This window comes from Fonsecaea pedrosoi, assembly GCF_000835455.1.
Source record: "Fonsecaea pedrosoi CBS 271.37 unplaced genomic scaffold supercont1.7, whole genome shotgun sequence".
Classification (NCBI taxonomy): Eukaryota; Fungi; Ascomycota; class Eurotiomycetes; order Chaetothyriales; family Herpotrichiellaceae; genus Fonsecaea; species Fonsecaea pedrosoi.
In genome coordinates, this window is record NW_013550609.1 from 3,207,986 (window position 1) to 3,225,976 (window position 17,991).

At 53.6% G+C, this 17,991-nt stretch overlaps 5 protein-coding genes across 5 annotated transcripts; 2 read left to right on the forward strand and 3 right to left on the reverse strand.

Annotated features, from left to right (window-relative positions):
- Nucleotides 1–962: 962 nt before the first annotated feature.
- Z517_11211 (uncharacterized protein) lies at nucleotides 963–5,039 on the reverse strand (the record flags this gene model as incomplete). The annotated part of the gene is made up of 3 exons (XM_013424819.1): nucleotides 963–2,362; nucleotides 2,421–3,173; nucleotides 3,254–5,039. 3 exons carry the CDS (start codon nucleotides 5,037–5,039, stop codon nucleotides 963–965), a joined length of 3,939 nt encoding a protein of 1,312 aa, XP_013280273.1.
- Nucleotides 5,040–6,081: 1,042 nt separating this feature from the next.
- Nucleotides 6,082–8,098, reverse strand: Z517_11212 (uncharacterized protein; the record flags this gene model as incomplete). Its single annotated transcript, XM_013424820.1, has 8 exons — nucleotides 6,082–6,280; nucleotides 6,335–6,400; nucleotides 6,461–6,624; nucleotides 6,689–7,021; nucleotides 7,253–7,445; nucleotides 7,499–7,719; nucleotides 7,779–7,931; nucleotides 8,036–8,098. The coding sequence occupies 8 exons, from the start codon at nucleotides 8,096–8,098 to the stop codon at nucleotides 6,082–6,084; spliced, it is 1,392 nt and encodes a 463-aa protein (XP_013280274.1).
- Nucleotides 8,099–8,901: 803 nt separating this feature from the next.
- Nucleotides 8,902–10,175, forward strand: Z517_11213 (uncharacterized protein; the record flags this gene model as incomplete). The annotated part of the gene is made up of 2 exons (XM_013424821.1): nucleotides 8,902–9,532; nucleotides 9,601–10,175. 2 exons carry the CDS (start codon nucleotides 8,902–8,904, stop codon nucleotides 10,173–10,175), a joined length of 1,206 nt encoding a protein of 401 aa, XP_013280275.1.
- A 595-nt stretch (nucleotides 10,176–10,770) lies between these two features.
- On the reverse strand, nucleotides 10,771–12,168 carry Z517_11214 (uncharacterized protein; the record flags this gene model as incomplete). The annotated part of the gene is made up of 1 exon (XM_013424822.1): nucleotides 10,771–12,168. One exon carries the CDS (start codon nucleotides 12,166–12,168, stop codon nucleotides 10,771–10,773), a length of 1,398 nt encoding a protein of 465 aa, XP_013280276.1.
- A 379-nt stretch (nucleotides 12,169–12,547) lies between these two features.
- Nucleotides 12,548–17,618, forward strand: Z517_11215 (uncharacterized protein; the record flags this gene model as incomplete). The annotated part of the gene is made up of 4 exons (XM_013424823.1): nucleotides 12,548–12,973; nucleotides 13,167–16,787; nucleotides 16,832–17,000; nucleotides 17,059–17,618. The coding sequence occupies 4 exons, from the start codon at nucleotides 12,548–12,550 to the stop codon at nucleotides 17,616–17,618; spliced, it is 4,776 nt and encodes a 1,591-aa protein (XP_013280277.1).
- Between the last annotated feature and the right edge of the window lie 373 nt (nucleotides 17,619–17,991).

A 17,991-nucleotide genomic window follows, 5' to 3' on the forward strand; every position in this document is an offset into this window, starting at 1 on the left:
CAAGCATTTCCTTGCACTGCGGGTGCAAATCAGTACAGGACACACAACAAAAACATCACCACCGACTCTCTCACATACATTGGTTAGTTGGGGCGGGGCACTGGTAACGACAAAGGACGGACGATGGATTGGAGGGACATGCGTGCATGCATACATTAGAGAGGAATGGAATGTTCATAGTCACAACATGGCGAAGCCTGGTCGGAAGTGCATTGAGAAGAAGGCGGCAGCCTTGCCTTGCCTTGCCTTGCCTTGCACCACAATCGGCTGTGGGTTGATGTATGGTATGGTTGATCACAACACAGACCACAAGAGCAAGAAGCAATTGATCATACAAACATTGTCTTTCTTCTTGTCTTTCGGAAGTCAGACATCAGACACGGATCACATATACTTGCTTACTGACTTACTTTGTACGAGGTACGCGCAGTACATAAGGTATGCGGTATGCGGTATGCGGTATGCGGTATGCGGTATACTCTGCGGTATGTCATGCGGACATTTTATACGATATACGACGCGACAAGTCCATGTTCCGTGTAGATACCACATGCTCGATCCATACTCGGATAGTTCCACATGTCACGTCATGTTATTCACCTCGAATCTGGCTGAGGCTTGAGTCTTGAGGTGTCTATGACCCTAGATTCCCTGCACCGAGCACACACACACACACACACACACATACACACACTCTCCCTCTGTCCCCCTTCTTGTTTCTGTTTGATGTATGTGACCAGCCAGCCAGCCTGTCAGTCAGTCAGACAACCACTCTGCTTTCTTTCCATTCGAAACCGCTTCTTTCTTGCCCATCACCGGCTCGATACGACACGACGCGACACGACGCGATGTATAGTCGCCAAAACTCAAGAGTCAAACTAGCCACATGTACTCGGTTACATCCATGCATGATCATATTGACCGCACGACCTGACGTTGAGGTACATACATAGATAGTCACACTAATCCCACGACCTGGCCTTGAGATGCAACTCGTGCAACAGGGTCGGAAAGCCGCTGATGGGCAGCGGGGCAGAGCAGTCGTGCAGACGCACGGCCAGGACCAACAGCTTCGTCTCGGACGGCTCGTCGAGGCGGACGGGGACGCGGAACCGCTGGCCCGACTGGATGACGGCGTCCTTGACGGCGGCGAAGGCCGTGATCTCGGTCCACGGGTCGTGCTGCAGCAGCGACCACGGGCTGCCGCGCGACATGGACAGCGTGGTGTAGAAGAAGCCCGTGACGCGGGTGAGAAGGCGCGCGAGCTCGGCGCTGCCGTGCCGGAGGCGCGAGCGGATCGTGCCTTGGATTTCGGGGTTGATGTGGTTATTGTTGTTGTTGTGATTATTGTTGACGTGCCGTGTGCCCGTGGGTGTGAGGTTGTTTGTCGACGACGACGACGAGGAAGTCGCTTCGCCGTCCGGTTCAAAGTAGAACAGACTGGCCCGCAGGGTGTTGGCGGCGTTGTCGAGCCGGGCGCGCCACTCGGGCTCGCGCATCTGTCGCTGCACCATGTCCTCCAGCTTGGCCATCTTGTTCCACTGCCACAGGGTCACCTTCTGCAGGTGCTCGTCGATGGGCGGGTTGAGGCGGTGCAGGCGGTCGCGGATGCCGTCGGTCGCGCCGCTCGCGGTGAACTCCTGCCACTGGTTCTCCGAGTCCAGCTTGCTGTGGAACGTGCGGCAGATCTCCTCGAAGCCGCCGATGCGGATCGCCCGCGGGATCTTGACCTCGGACTCCTGGATGCCCGTGCCGACCGAGACGAGCACGTCGAGCGACGGGCTGTGCGGCTCCGGCCACAGCTTCCTGATCTCCTCGACGGCCCCGGGCGCCGGGCAGTTCATGTGCAACGCCCCGTCAAAGTACAGGATCCCCGTCTCGGCCTTCTTGAACGGGGCCAGATAGAACGGCGCGGCCGCTGTGGCCAGTCCGGCTTCCCAGATCCGCATCCCTTTGCTCTCGTCGTCTTCGCGCTCAAAGTCGCTGCCCGGTCCCAGATTCGGTCGGTTGTAGCTCGTGATCAGGTGTGCTCGCTTCCCGAATTCTTTGGTCGCAACCACGGCGACGCGGGTCGAGCACTGATGATGGCGGGTGCGCGCGGACCCGAAGAGACTGGTCTGCGTGCCGAAGAACTTCTTGAGCCCGGTCTCCAGCGGTGTCGAGTCAAACAGGGCCTGGTACAGGCCGAAGGACATGACCACGCTCGTGACAAAGTGGCCCAGACCGATCTTCGTCAGGAGGCTGCCCGCTCGCGGGTGGGCAAAGGTCGAGGACGCAAACGACTTGAAAGCCTCCGTCATCAGGCTGGTCTGGGTGTTGGCATCTCGATCTCCCATTGTCAGCGCCAGTGCGATGATTCCACCTGTCCAGACGATAAGTATTTCTTCATCGTGTCTTGCTCTAGGACGACAACTACTTACCGGTGCTGGTTCCGACGACAAGATCGAAATAGTCGCGGAAGGGAATCGGCAGGCCCAGCCTCTTCTCCATCTCCTGGATAATGGCAAGTTCGATGATGCCCCTAATGCCGCCGCCGTCCAGGGTCAGTATGCGCACGCCGGCGCACCGCGGTCTTTCTCTGATCAAATGGGAATAGTTGTCGCCCATGCGCGCACTGCAGAGTGGGCAGACCTCGAATGTCCACGCCGATTCGAAGCTCTCCGACGGCCGTCCCAGCTCGCGGACACATTGGACACAGTATCCGTGGCCACAGTGCAGGACATTCTCGGGCACCGCCTGCAGGCAAGCCAGACAGGTGATGTTGCTGGTCATCCGGGTCCATTGCCCATTGTACTTTTGCATGACGGCCTGTCGAACTCTCCTGATCTTGCCTGACGCGGGCTTCGTCATCGACCGGTGCCCGGTCCCGTCGTCACTCACCACGCTTTCATAGTGGACCAAGAATCGAGCTCGAATAGCGCTCACCAAGTTGGTGTCCAAGTGATGTCTCGGTGTGAATCCCCCGTCCGCTCTCTTTTTGGACGTCGACAGATGGAGCCGTTGGTGGGCAGTATCCGGGCCGTTGGTGCAAAAGTCGTTCTCTGAGAACTTGTACCCGCATTGCTGGTACTTTTCTTGGTACTCTTGCAGGGCGCTGTGACAGTGTTGCGCCAGGGAGAATTCTTCCTTTTCACTGTCGCTAAAGCGGTCGAAGAGGTGTGCTGGGTCCACCACTACAGCAGCATTTCAGTCAAGGGACGCCAACTGGTGACCGGCACAGCCAAAATAACTCGGAGGAAACATGTTCTCTTACCATGGATGAGACTCCTCATAGCCCAAACAACAAAACTCAGCCCGATAATATCAGGTATCATTGTCCGCGCCGTGCCCGATGGTGAAGACTCGAGTGCCAGCCGCATGAAATTGGCGACATGATCGGAGAACGACTGCGGATTGGGCTTGCTGATGCGGGCGACTTCGTTGAAATTGAAGGCCCCGTCATTGGTGCGAAAGTGTTCAAAGGCCGAAAAGAGGATCTGCGAGAGGGACGAGACGTTGTACTTCATCCAGCCCTTGGAACGCATGCTGATCGCTCGCTGCGAGGCCTCGTCGATCTGGGTCCGCAGCTTCAGGTATTGCGAGAACATGGTTTCGTCGCCGCGTTCATCAATGTCGTTGACGTGGGGGATGCAGCAGCAGACGATCTTGTCGTACAGGGCGTCGTAGAGGTCGCGGTTCCGGTAAATGTGCTTGCTGAACCCGTCTTGCCGGCTGTTGTAGTCGTCGACAAAGTCCTGCAGGATGGACGAGGACTTCCACAGAAAGGCCTGGCGGTCCAAATAGAGCCGCTCAAGCAGTTCGTTGTCCACGAACTGGCGGCTGTGACCGAGGGCGCCGTTGCGGACGATTATGAGCGTCTTGCGCGACGGGTAGTTGACCGAGTGCATGACGGCGGTGGCGGCCCACTCGAGTGCGTTGACGAGCAGCAGCGTGATGTTTTGGTCCTCGTTGGTGACGAAGACGACGACGTCACTGACGGCGTAGAGGAATCGTGCGTAGAACAGTTCGGCCCCTTGCTGGCCGTGCCGCGCGTAGCTGGCTGCCGTCACGGGCGCCTTGTACAGGACATTGGCCTCCGTGGCGTCTTCGTTGGCGATACTATGGTTGTTATTATTGGTGGTCGTCGGCGTGGCCGTTCTGGCCCTGTTGCCTTGATCTGCGGTGAATCGTTCGGCATTTGTTTGGGCCGGCCCAGCAAAGAACCCCTCGCAGTCGGCAAACAAGGTGAAGCCATCAGTGGCGTCCGTGGATGAGCCGGAGTTCGAGCTCGAGCCCTTTTCGTCCTTGTAGAGATGGACGCCCAGCGTAGTTGGGTCTGCGGCGTGGTCGACGTGGCCCGACCGGGTGACTGGCATCTCCTGCTGCGAAGATATGGCAGCCACGATGGTGTCCACTCGGCTTTGGTTCGTGGAGAGGTTGTAAATGTCGTCGTCTTGGACCTGTTGGATGTTGAGATTCCCTAACAAGAGCATCGCCCTCACCAACGTGGACTTGCCCACCCCGGACTTGCCGATGAAGGAGACAAAGGTGGGAAACGTCGCTGCAGTTGAAGATGTTGTCGGATCGGCGCCCATCGGTTCACACAGGGGTCCAAATCGATCGTAGACATACAGAACTGGTTGGGAGTTGCGATGGCGGATGTTGAACCATCGCGTGGCGGCATTCTGTTCGTGCAGCTGCCTCAACGTCTCTGTCTGGTCTTCGGAGTGAATGATGTCCCTGACCAACAGATGCTGCACCGTCATCCCGACCGGGACGTGCGAGGCTGCCAGCTTGGAGCTTTTGGGGAGGTGGCCATCCCAGCAGTGGCCGTGGAACCGGCATTCCTTGAGATTGCAGTCGTCCTTGTGGCAGTGGAGCGAGTAATAGTCGGGACATTGTCTGGTCCTAGAGCATCGAGCAGCCCATTTCCAGGGGATCGATTTGCCGCAATGGCACTTGCATCCCGAAGTGACATCCTGGAATTGAAGGGTGTTAGTACCTCCACCTGAACGTCTGGAGTATTGCTGTGTTGGTGGATGCTGGGGGGGACTTACCATGATGGACGTCCAAGTTACTCACTCACTTGGCTCGTAGAGTTAGAAGCCACTCTCTAAGCTTTGTGGGAGGGAAGTTTGTATGGCCAGAGTTCCGTATAGTAGAGGCAGTCCTACCCCTTCCCACAGTGAGTAGGAGTACACACAGTGCTCTTCCATGGGATCCTCAAGAGAACACCCATGACCTCAACCACAGCCTCTGTAGTAAGGCACAGGGTACCGCCCACAGGCTCACTTCCAAGTCCTCATCAGCATCCTTTGTGTCAACTCATTAGGCTGAAAGGCAACAAGAACCCGATCCACTTGCGCCGCTGCCAAGGGTGAATACGAGCGCGGGACTGGGTCGCGAACCAGCAAAATACTCGAGGCGGTATATTGTCCATTGACTCTGGCGGCTAGACTTCTGGTGGCTGGCTGAACAACTCCCGATTTGATCAGGGCTCTTTGGAAGGAACTTTGGTCGTGACGAGCGAGGGAATAGTCGGTATCGCGATGGTTCATGTGCTCGGCGCCTCCTCCATCATCTTGCAGAGAAGAAGGTTGCCCTATCCCTTGCTTGCTCAGACAAAGAACAGGGAATCCGTGTCAAGTCCCGGGCTTGGAAGATTCTTATCCAGCCTGAGAGGCGAGCAATAGTGGCAGTCGAGATAGAAAGGCGGTGTCGTGTCCAGGGGTTGAGTTCGTCCTTTTCCAGTCGTATCACATACCCCCGTCACGTCGCTAGCACAGATCCAGAATAGTCCGTGGGACTCTGATACCTTTTTGAGGCTGAGAAAACAACATAGGCGAACAGCACATGGTCTGACCCCCTCCCCTTGCCTTCGCTTTGGAAGCGCCCCTAGAAAACGTGTCTCGCCCTGTGGACTCAAAGTTTAGATATTGCGCCTTGTCACTATTATTACTTCCGTCGCCTGGTCTAGATACCTGACTCTTTTCCTTGCCACTCGTCTTGAGGTCTCACAACGATCATACAGTTGGTAAGCACCGAGCTCGGACGGCTCTGGGGGTTCGGGTCTCGCTGTTTCGCTCCTTCAGACACCAGCCTTCACACCACTTGGTCGGGCGACCTTCTTCGCTTGAACTGAGGGCGAGCTTCATAAGTGTCTGGGTAATGGTCAAACCGGTCGTTGGATGGAGGAGTTGTGGCGCCGCACAAGACCTCCACAAGCTTCAGGACCATCCGGATCGCGAAGGTCATCGTGAATGAGTAGAAAAGACAAGCAGTTACGTCCAGTGCCTGGTCTCTATAAATAGGTCAGTATGCACTCAGCCGAGCACCGGTTTGTACGCAGACTGACCGGAACCTAGCACCCATTGTTTTGTCAACCAGCCTCGAATACCCGTCAAGACCGGTAGTGTCATCACTGCAAGGGCCAGCGTCAGCGATGAGAACAAATCTCTGTACTTTGTTTGCAGGGGCTTACTCTGCAAAGAAGGCTGTAAGTAGCATTCCAATGATTCCACCACCAGCATGGACGGCAAAGATGGCCAATTTATCTGCCGGCAAGACGCTATACATGACCATCCTCAGAATCTTGCAGAGAATGGCACCGACAACGCCAAAGATGGGGGCATATTTGACAGGTACCTGCAACAAGTCAGTCAATGTCCGGGCAGCTCCTCGGAGAAACCAGGAGCTCAAGGCAACTCACGTATCCGGCAGCGGGAGTAATGGCAACCAGCCCAGCAATCACACCGTCACAGAACTCCTGAATTGACGGGATATGGATCAAGGTGTCTGGTTCAGTCGATACCCTCTTATCAAGCCAGCCCAACCCCCAGTGAAAGAGTAATCCAATTGTGCCTCCTGCGCTGGCAGCAGCCTGTGTTGCTAAGCAAGCTGACACGGCACGAAGGTTCGCCCCAAGGGCCGAACCGCCGTTGAAGCCAAACCATCCGACCCAAAGCAAACAGGTGCCCAATGTCATATGGTTGATGCTATAAGGCAAACTCGACGTTTCGCGGTCCAGGCTGGCTGCCGGCCTCTCCGGAGGAGTTTGTGGCCGTGGCCCTCGAGCGTGTCCATTGACGGCGTGTTCTGTCTCGGGGAAATTCGTTCTCAATTCGACTTCGCTGCGGGCAGTGCGATTTCTCATAGATAGCCATTTCCAGACTTTCCACGTCTTCAGATCGATCTCAAAAGTCTGTCTTCGAAGGACGAGCATCGTCTGCCAATTTGCGGCTTCGAATTGTGAAATGGTGGCAAGAGCAGCGACTGAGGAACCAGAACAGACGTGCACAGCGGTACCACCAGCAAAGTCCATTGCTCCCCTGAGTTTGGACCAGCCTAGAGGATGCCATGTCCACCGGGCAACAGGACAATAAACAAGAGTTGTCCACAAGGTAATGAAAAGAAGGTATCGACCGACACGAGTCTTGCCTGCCGCTCCGGCCGACACCAGGCTTGCTCTGCAGACCAGCGTTAACTATCTGATTCAGCAAATCGTCCAAGGGAGACTCACGTGAAGCATGCAAACATGCCCTGATAGAAGACATAGACCATCTCTGGAATCTTTGGTCCCGACAGAACCAATGGAGAAGGACCTTGTATACCAACGGGTCGAGCGGTAACGTCAATATATGCATTTGCTCTTGTATCTCCGCCATACCAGGAGACACCCTGCAGATCAGCTGAGTTATATGTTGCGGGAGAGAATGCAAGAGCGTATCCCCATAGATACCACTATATACCGTCAGACACAGCGTTGATGCCACAGGGGAATTGGTACACCCAATACTTACCACGCATCCTACCACACCCGTGGTAATCAGTGGAAGACGGACCAAGGTGAGCGTAAAGTCCCGTTTCGAAACACCAGAGAAATGGAGGCACAGCCCGGGGATCATGAAGTAGACTTGAGCAGCTGCCACTATCATAAAACCGATATCAGCTCCCTATAGGTAAGTCAGAAAATGAGGCCGTGACAAGTCAGCTTGCCATCAAGAGAACTTTCCTGAAAGTAGCGCTCTGGTTGTAATTTCAACTCCTCGTATGTCACCGTCGCATTCGGTCGAGGGGTAGCTGGCACCGGGCCAAAAGTAAAGACCTCTTCAGTTGCCATATCTTACTCTGCTCGTCGGACAGGTAAGTAAAAAGTGAGGATGCCTGTTCAGGTGATAGCAAACCTGGGACAGGTGGCTCATATATGAGTTGGGCTGCAAGCACTTCTCGACGAGGAGAATCCAGCCTCTGGGCTGATAATGCCACTTATCCCCTATTCGTACTGGCTTAGCGATAGGTCGCCAGTGTCAATCTGTGTGATCCCGGATTGCTGCGTGGCTGCCTGTTCGACTCGTGTTATTGGGCTGTATGCTGAGAGGGGCGGCGGCCAACCTTTGTGACCAGGTAAGGACTTCGCCTCCATCAATGGTGTGCGCCTTGGTGTGAGTCCCAGGGCAAGCCGTTTTCCTTGTCTCCGAGTGAGCAGAGCGGTCGATCCCTCCCCAAGCCTCAAGAAAATGTCTCTCGGAGAAACTAGCCTTGTGGGACAATTGCTGGTGTCAACAACAGTGTGGCTGTCAGCGGCGAGGCTTTTTAGAAAGGAACCGTCTGCCTGGCACTTTCGTTGCCTTACAGCTTCCACACACACCCTCCCTTTCTTGCTAGTTCTTGTCCAGCCACCAATAATATAGGCAGTTCTAATCCCACGTCAGAACCAATGGCAAGGTTGCGAAACGGCTTTCCTTACCAGTGAGTGCCTCCCCTGCTCGCGCCAGCATTTTGGTGGCTGACACCATCTGCATTCATTAACCATCTCGTCCGGCCTCTGACGCGCTCATCATTCTTATCTCGTGCCATCTGGTGACAGATGCATGTAGATATCTGCATGTCGTTAGCTTTCGGAGACGATCTTTGTTTATAAAGATGAATTCGGGGAGCCGTCACCCTGCCCACACCCAGCGACGAGAAATGCATAGCTTCGAAAGGCAAAGATGGGCCGTGGGAGAACATCCACTGTTCGAGGAGGACTTAACCGCCTGGGACGGGAACGATCCACAAAATGTGCAAGACCTCCTCAACCTCGTACAAGACCTTCGAACGGGAACCGTGGGAGGGCTGGACGACCTCAGTATTTATCCAATTCTTCACCGCCGCATCATCCTAGAAGACCCTTCCCATTTAGTCCCCAGCAGAGACAGTGGCATGACCGCTGGCTCTCTCAAGTATGTCATCAACCATTTGACGACAGGGAATCACGCTCCAAAAAATCAGCACCAAGACGGCTTCTTGAAGTGGATAACCCAAATCTGCATCACCATCTGGACGTACCGTTGTGATCAGGCAGACTGGCGGGCATTGAAACGGAGTATCAGCGAGTCAGTATTGAGCAACGACTTCGAGCCCGCCGTAAATGATGCGGCATATCTCACCATCATCGCGTTCGTCTTGGGTGAGGATCTTGATCAGATGCTCGTGGAATATATTGATGCTGTGGTGTGGAATTCCAAAGTCGAATTCGCCTGCGAAATAGAACCGCTGCGAAGTACCATTAGTCGTTAGTGGTCCCTTAAACCCCTTTCCCGTTGCCTGATCACCCTAAGACATCTGCTGACCCGCTTGAAGGCGAGCGAAGATCCATGGTCGAGTTCATGTATCTCACTTTCTCGCGTGTGATGCAGGAGCTAGCGTACTGTGGCGACAAACAACTGTTAACTTTAGGCTTGAGACTTCATGCACGCTTGACACAGCTGGGATTGGACTTGAGAAGACCGTTCGCGGGCACTCAGGACTTCAACCGTGCTCAATATCCAGCGGCCTTTGAAGCCACGTTCCTAGAAGCACTGATGGCAGAGCAGGGAACTTTGAGAACTAGGTGTAATGACGGGGTTGTGAATGGGGCGGAATTGCAGCACTGGAACCCAGTGCCGAGAAGATTCGGCAATGGTGAGGCAGCCGTGGCAGCATTCGCTGGCTTATTCAGGAGAAATAGACAACAACCTGCTCACATCCACTTGGATAATATCCTGAAGGATGCAATGAGAGCGATAGCGGAGCGCAGGAGGAAAATTGTCGATGCTGTTCAAAAGCTGAAGGATGAGAGAGATGAAACCGACGGGAGCAACGCCACGCCAGAGACAGATTTCCATGCCCATGGCGGGCTTGCACATCACGGAGCAAATGGAACAGCCGAGATATGATGCTGATCAAACCTGCTCCAGAAGCAGGAACGCGGGAAGACACCAACCCCGGTGCTGCATGAGGCGTTTGAGGCGAAAAGAGAAGACAAGACAAAAATTGGGTCAGGGAAACGATGATATGAATGTTTATATATGTGGATATGTCGTTCCAGAGATGTCCATGCTGGCCCCTCCCCAGCAGGGGCGCCTTGAGTTCGCAAACGTAATGAATATTCCCGAAGGAGCAAAACATGAACAATGAAAACTGCTTGTGGAAGCATTTGAACCCCGGGCATGAAAAGTGACACTGGAGGGCAGGTTGCGTTACCGCATGGCATTACGGTGGATCAGTCGGCCACATTCGTGCAAGTTCTCAAACTTCCCTTGTATCTGCCCGGGCACGCAGAGGGCACTTGTCAAATGATGCTCGCCGATCTGGCTCGAAGTGCTGCTGATTCGAGACAAGAGTGGAGTGGTGAAGCACAAGACGCCGTTTTCAAGGACGACAGACTGCTCGGGACACTGAGAGCAGGATCAGATGTGGCCTCCGGGAGTGTACATCCATAGGTCCCCTTAGAGTTGCTTGCTGAGGAGGTGGAGTTCGTCGACGACGAGGTTAATCCGAGTGGCTTTGACGACCTGTATCAAGCTCGGGATGAGCTGTGTCAAAAAACTTTTGGGTAAGCAAAGCTGCAGCCACACTGACGTTGAGGCTGTCAATATCTCCCACATCAGGTCTGGCATTCGGAATCCCTGCGACACCATCCACCATTGTCCGCATAAACTCTCGAATACCAGTCTCCTCATTACCGAGAACCAGGACGCAAGGATGTTTCGATAACGAGCCTGCAACACCCAAAGCTTTCTGTCCCTTTTGTTGCATGATCCGCCGCATCATTCCCCCATCAGCTTCCGGTGCATCGGCAGCGAAGAACTTCCATCCATTTTTCCGCGAGTCTCTGATGAACTCTCTTTCGTTCTTGATATGAAGAATGGGCATGTACTCAAAGGCTCCGGCAGAAGCCTTGACACTGTTGGTTGATATGGGTGCAGTCCCGTGCTCAAGGATGAGGATAGCGTCGACCCCCAAAAACCAAGCCGACCTAACGATAGCACCGAAGTTGCCGGTGTCCGTGACACAATCAAGCAAGAGCATGAAAGGATACCGATTCGAGGGTCGAACAGATGGGATTGTGGCTTTGCTTCCAGACGCACCGAAAACGGTGTTGATCTCTCGATCCTCTTCAGATGCCCAACCGACTGTGACAGCGATCGAGTCGGACGGTTGAGGTACTGGTGACAAGCTAGTCACAGGCAGTTTCGGAATTGGAGAGGCCTCCAGGATCCAGCCGTTATGTGGTCGCCCATCCGACGCTTTGGCGAAGACACCTTGCCAGCGAGGTCCTTGAACCGCCGTAACGTCTATCCCGGCCTTTTCAGCAAGGCTATGGATTTTTTTGTGAGTTTGGATCTGCTCCAAAGACTCTTTGGGCAGGAGTGCTTTGGCCCTCTTCGTCTGTTTGTCATAGCCTGGAGGGAGCAGCCTGTAGAGCTTGTGGAGCTTTCGTCGCCGAGCTGTGAGAGCAGACAAGACGGAAAATGTCCCGTACAGAAATTCCGATCCCGCTGTCGTGTAGGGGATCGAAGCTGGAACGTCCCTGTCAGAGCGCGCCGATCTCGTGCCTTTCACATCCTGCCCTGGTTGTACAGTTCTGGGACCCTTGCGTCTTTTCTGGCCTCTCCGCCTTTCTTCGCCTGGTATGATGACCTCCTTTTTCTGCCCATCCTCTCCTTCTATGTTCAAAGAGTCCGACAGATGATCCCGGTCTTGCTGAGGCTCTGCAGTGGGCTTTGTATAATGGTTTTGTAGGTTGTTCCTGCTTTGCTGACCCCTCCGAATTCCCTTTTCAATTGCGCCAGTCAACGAAATGCAGCGTGCAGGTTGAGACCCATGGGTGGAGATGGATTTAATGGCACGGGGAAAGCGGAGGATACGGCGAGTGAATTGTAGCATTCACGACTCGGTCGATGACGGAAAGACTGCTGTGAGTCAAGTTGCGGACAAAGTGAAGGGGAATTGAATGCTGTAAAAGTTGGAGAAATAAAATTGTCGTTAGTCGCAGGCGACGCGGAGCGCGTTCACTTCTCACCCACGAGGCTCTCACTTTCGAGTGCAATCTGATTTGTCTACAACTGCGATTTCCTTACCACACTCTCACTTCCCTGTATAATCCAGATCTATGTGCGACATGTGGCTCTCCGAGAGCCTCTACCGCCTCGAGAACTTCACAGCACGTCCCGTTTGATCTACCTTCCCAGTTGCCGACCTCAACAGACTCGACGAATGCCCCCCACCCAACCGTCTGCCACCCTACGACTGGCCACAGTCGAACATGAAGGGTATAGATCTCACCAGCTGGACTCGCAAACCACCGAAGAGACCGAGCAGGCGGGAAGGATCCGATGAAGATGCTCCTGATCAGCAAGTGGACGCGCCGAGGCTACCAGCAGACCCGTCTCTCTCAGATGAACCTGGCGAAGTCGGGGATATTTTGCACGACGATGTGAATGCACATCAGGAGGACTTTGGCAGGCATGTTTCTTCGGAACAGTCAGCCTCGGATCAAGAGAACGAGAATGGCGACAATCTGTCAGTTAGCCTATTCCAGAAGCATTTCTATATCGAGGTGCCCAAACTATCAGAGCAAGAGAAGGAAATGTACGAGTACCTGCCAGGACATTTCTCTGTGGCCAGGATATTGTCTGAGAATGAAGACAAGACCTATGTTGTTGAGCTCGAAAGTGGAGAGCAAGATACTGTATGTGCCCCCTCCATGGACTTTGATTTCATGCAACCTCGACATATTCCTGCTCCCACCTGCTATTCCCTCACTCTTCTCTCCTTGCCTTCTCACGTCCTCTTTCCTCACATACACATCGAGATCCGATCTAGTTGTTACCGCCTCTTCTCACTTGTCAACCTACTGGCCGCTGACATGCGGGCCACCAAAGGTCTCTGCGCGAGGACTTCGAGACCTTGACAACGGCTACGGTGCATTGCAAGAGTTCGAAGCTAGTGTTGCGTTGAGCAGAGCTAGGCGAACTTCGCGGAAAGATCCCAGCATGGTGGACTGGACGACAATACCTCTATCAGAGTCAGAGGAGGAACCAGAGTCCAAGCGCCGCCGTAAGGAAGCACACGAAAGTGAGGCCTCCGGAGAGGATGAGGGTAGAGATCTGTCCGAGGCGGACGATGAAAGCCTCTTAGACGAAGACTTTGAGAAGGGCAGACGTTCGGCAAGGCTCAGCAAGCTACGAAAGTCAGCATATCTCAAAGAAGAACTCGTCGACCTTGGAGATGACACTGACACTCATACAACAAGACGAGGTGGGAGAGCACGTGCCTCCGCACAGCGATCTATAAGATCATCTACAAGAGGGATTGCACGTCTGGTGCGCAGGTCCGGACCGAGACGTGACTCGTCTTCGGACTCAGAAATGCTCAAGGCCACACGTCGATCTGAGCGAACAAAGACCAGACCAAAACGCAGCATGCGAGAACGTCAAGAAGATGAGATCTCAAGCTACGAAGAAGAAAAGGCGGGCCCAAAGGTGGTCAGCACGAAGGAACACTTCAATCGGGTTCCCGAAAATGACCCTTTCCGGAGAAGACATCGGCAAGAATGTGACACGTGCTACTTCAAAGGTGATGACAATGCTAAGGGACCCCTGATCTTCTGTCAGGGCTGCACCAACTGCTACCACAAGGTCTGCCTTGGATTTCGTGGCACCAGAGATCACCTGGTCACAAAGGTGGGTGAAGATCTGTTCGTCTTGCAATGTAGGCGCTGTATTGGGCTCGCTCACGAAAAAGACCAATCGGCCCCCCATCAGGGGCGTTGCTCAGGCTGCCATGAACTGGGAGAATTATCGAAACCGTTTCGTGGTCGTCTGACGACTCGGCAAGAACAACTGCAAAGAGAAGAGAATGGAGGGAAAGATCCAATCACCATTGTCGAATCCAGGCTTATTAACAATATCACGCATGTGATGTTCAGATGCTCGCACTGCGCGCGTGCGTGGCATATGCATCATCTTCCCGAGCGTAAGACAGCACATTCCCTTGACGATGAAGAAGAGGACGTGGTGGATGAGACGCAACTGGCCCAGAAACGCTTTGAACACTACCATCGTTCGTGGGTTTGCAAAGACTGTATTGAGAACCAACATCAGATTGACGCTCTTGTGGCGTGGCGGCCGGTCAACCTTGAAACATACATCCCAGGAACTATTGTCACTGAAATACCGGAAAGTGACAAGGAGTACCTGATCAAATGGAGAAAACTATCTTATTTTCGGACTACATGGATGCCAGGAGACTGGGTCTGGGGCGTTTCAGTGGGACCCATGCGCACAGCTTTCACCAAGAAAGCAGAGAACCAGCTGCCAAAGATGACCACAGCCGATGCGATTCCAGAGGAGGTGTTCCGGGTAGACATCGTTTTCGACGTACGCTACTCGAGTGTCGTACGCAATAGTACCAGGGAGATCGACCTCGCCCGTGTCAAGGAGGTTGACTTGGCTTTTGTCAAATACAAGGGTCTCGGCTATGAGGATGCTATTTGGGAGAAGCCACCTGTCTATGCCGACACGGAACGATGGAATGATTTCAAAGCGGCATATGAGGACTATGTAATGAAGCTTCACTTGTCGATACCGCCTCAGACAACACTAAAGCGCCACCTGACGCAGATTCGAACGTTGGACTTCGAGACCAATCTGACCAAGAAGACGCAGCCAAGCATCGTGACTGGTGGAGAGTTGATGCGTTACCAGTTGGAGGGTCTGAATTGGCTCCTCTATCAATGGTTCACCAACCAAAATGCCATTCTGGCGGATGAAATGGGGCTGGGCAAGACCATTCAGCTTGTCGGCTTCTTTGCTACACTGGTCCAGGATCACAAATGCTGGCCTTTTCTTGTGGTAGTTCCAAACTCGACCTGTCCAAATTGGCGCCGCGAGATAAAGAAATGGGCGCCTTCTCTCAGAGTGGTCACATATTACGGGTCATCAGCGGCCAGGCAGCTGACGCACGATTACGAATTATTTCCTAAAGACAAGGAAGAAGACGCTCATGGGCCACCGAAGAAGAGGGGCAACGAGGTCAAAGACATTAAAGCCCAGATCGTGGTGACGTCTTACGAGTCAGTGGTTGAAGAGAAGACTCGGAAAAGTTTGATGAAGGTCCCCTGGCAAGCCCTGGTTGTTGACGAAGGACAGCGGTTGAAGAGCGATCGGACGCAGATATACGAACTCCTCTCAAAATTCCGCTTCCCATTCAAAGTCTTGTTGACTGGAACACCCCTTCAGAACAACGCTCGGGAGCTGTTCAACCTTCTGCAGTTCCTCGACAGGAGCGTCAGTGCCGCTGACCTTGACGCCAAATATGCCAATCTTACCCAGGACAACGTTCCCGAACTCCACGCCATGCTCCGAAAGTTCCTTCTTCGACGTACCAAGGCACAGGTGTTGACATTCCTCCCTCCCATGGCACAGATTATTGTGCCCGTCAGCATGTCAACCGTCCAGAAAAAAGTCTACAAGTCTATTTTGGCCAAAAACCCACAGCTAATGAGGTCGATTTTTGCCCGGGACAGCAATATCCCTCACAAGGAAAGATATAGCCTGAACAACATTCTCATGCAGCTGCGCAGGTGTCTGTGCCACCCTTTTGTTTACAGCCGTGAGATTGAGGAGCGAGCAGTCGATAGCGCGGTGTCGTATCGCAACTTGGTCGAAGCGTCCTCCAAGTTGCAGTTGCTCACCGTTATGCTTCCCAAACTACAAGAGCGTGGGCATCGGGTCCTCCTGTTCTCCCAGTTTCTTGACAATCTGGATGTTCTGGAAGACTTTCTTGACGGACTCGGGCTGCAACATCGCCGGCTTGATGGACAAATTTCTGCTGCTGAGAAACAAAAACGAATTGACGAATTCAATGCACCAGACTCACCGTACTTTGCCTTCCTGTTGTCGACGCGAGCCGGTGGAGTTGGAATCAATCTCGCCACTGCCGACACGGTCATCATTCTCGATCCAGATTTCAACCCGCACCAGGACATCCAAGCACTTTCCCGAGCTCACCGCATCGGTCAGAAGAACAAAGTCCTCGTCTTCCAACTCATGACTCGAGGCAGCGTTGAAGAGAAGATTATCCAGATTGGTCGAAAAAAGATGGCACTAGATCATGTGCTCATCGAGCGAATGGACAAGGAAGACGATGCAGGCGAGGATCTGGAGTCGATTCTTCGGTACGGTGCTGAGGCTCTATTCCAGGAGGACTCCAGTGCTGATGACATTATTTACGACTCGCCATCAATCGATCGGCTTCTTGACCGGACGCAGGTCGAGGATACAAAGATCGACGAAGGCAAATCGGCCGAATCACAATTTAGCTTCGCTCGAATCTGGGCCAACGACAAATCTGCATTGGAAGAGGATTTGCCAGACGTCACTGGTCAGAGCACCCCTAACCCGGGAATTTGGGATAAGATATTACAAGAACGTGAACGACAATTTGCCGAGGAGCAAGCCATGAAAGCTCAGGCTTTTGGGCGCGGCAAGCGGAAGCGACAGGTAAGAAAGCCAGTTGAGGAATCGTCCGGCACTAACGTGTTTAGAACGTCGACTATGGTCTCGACGACGGCGAGAAAGGAGAGCCTCGTCCGAGCAAGGTCAATCGCAGCGTCAAGGCGGACGATCCTGACTACAGAGCCCCTCAGGAGCCATCCGAGGATGAAGAAGTCACAGGGACAGACTCGACGGCCAATTCACGACGGAAGGTTCAAGGTAGGAGGTTCCAATCCAGTCCACAAAGTCGCCGATGCTGATATAGAGATATTTGCAGCACGACCATTCCGGCGAGTACGCGTTCCCTTGGGACCAGCACCAAACTTCAAAGGGGACGTGACTTTTGACCATGGACCGGTGCAACAGATGCCGGTGGTGCATCATTGCTCTGCGTGCAATGAGCAACATCCCATGGGCTGGTGTCGGTTGAAGTTGGCAGGTGTTGAACACTGCGGGCTGTGCGGAATGGCGCATCTGGGGCATTCTCGAACGTGCCCGCATCTCAACAATGAAGACCAGGTTATGACTATGTTACAGACACTCAAGGAAAGCATCGAAAGTCGGGAGCTGATCGACCAAGCCACGAAATATCTACGCATGGTGAGGGGGGATCTTGTGCAACGCAAACGGGTTCGCGATCGCAAAGAACTTGAGACGCTGGCACAACAACAGCCTCCAGCTCACCAACAACAGCCTCCAGCTCACCAACAACACCCTCCAGCTCACCAACAACACCCTCCAACCCACCAACAGCAGCCGCCACCCCCTCCGCTGCCGCTGCCTTGGGACGCTGGACTGTTCGAACATGGGTTCACGAAAAATGATCGGATTGACTAGAGCTTGCTTGTTACAGTTTGTGAGATGATGGAAGCTGAGAAATGCTTGGACGGCGTACTTGGTATAGCGAACAAATATCGTCGACGCACTAAATGCGGGGACAAGGGCTGTATGCTTCACGGGTTTGGGGCATAGGAAGGGCCTATCCGTCGTCGCAGAAACCACAGATACCTGGTATGTGCTGCATTTGGTCTTGGATCCGGACAAGTTGGCTACAAAGAGGGTCGAGAGCGATCTATGATTTCTTCAGGTGCATATCCTGCACGAGGTACCTTGTAGTTGTAGGAGAGCTTGCAGGAGAAAGGGGAGCTGAAGATGACAATAATGATGGTGATGAAACGCGACATGTAACGAGGGGGAAGATGAAGCGCTG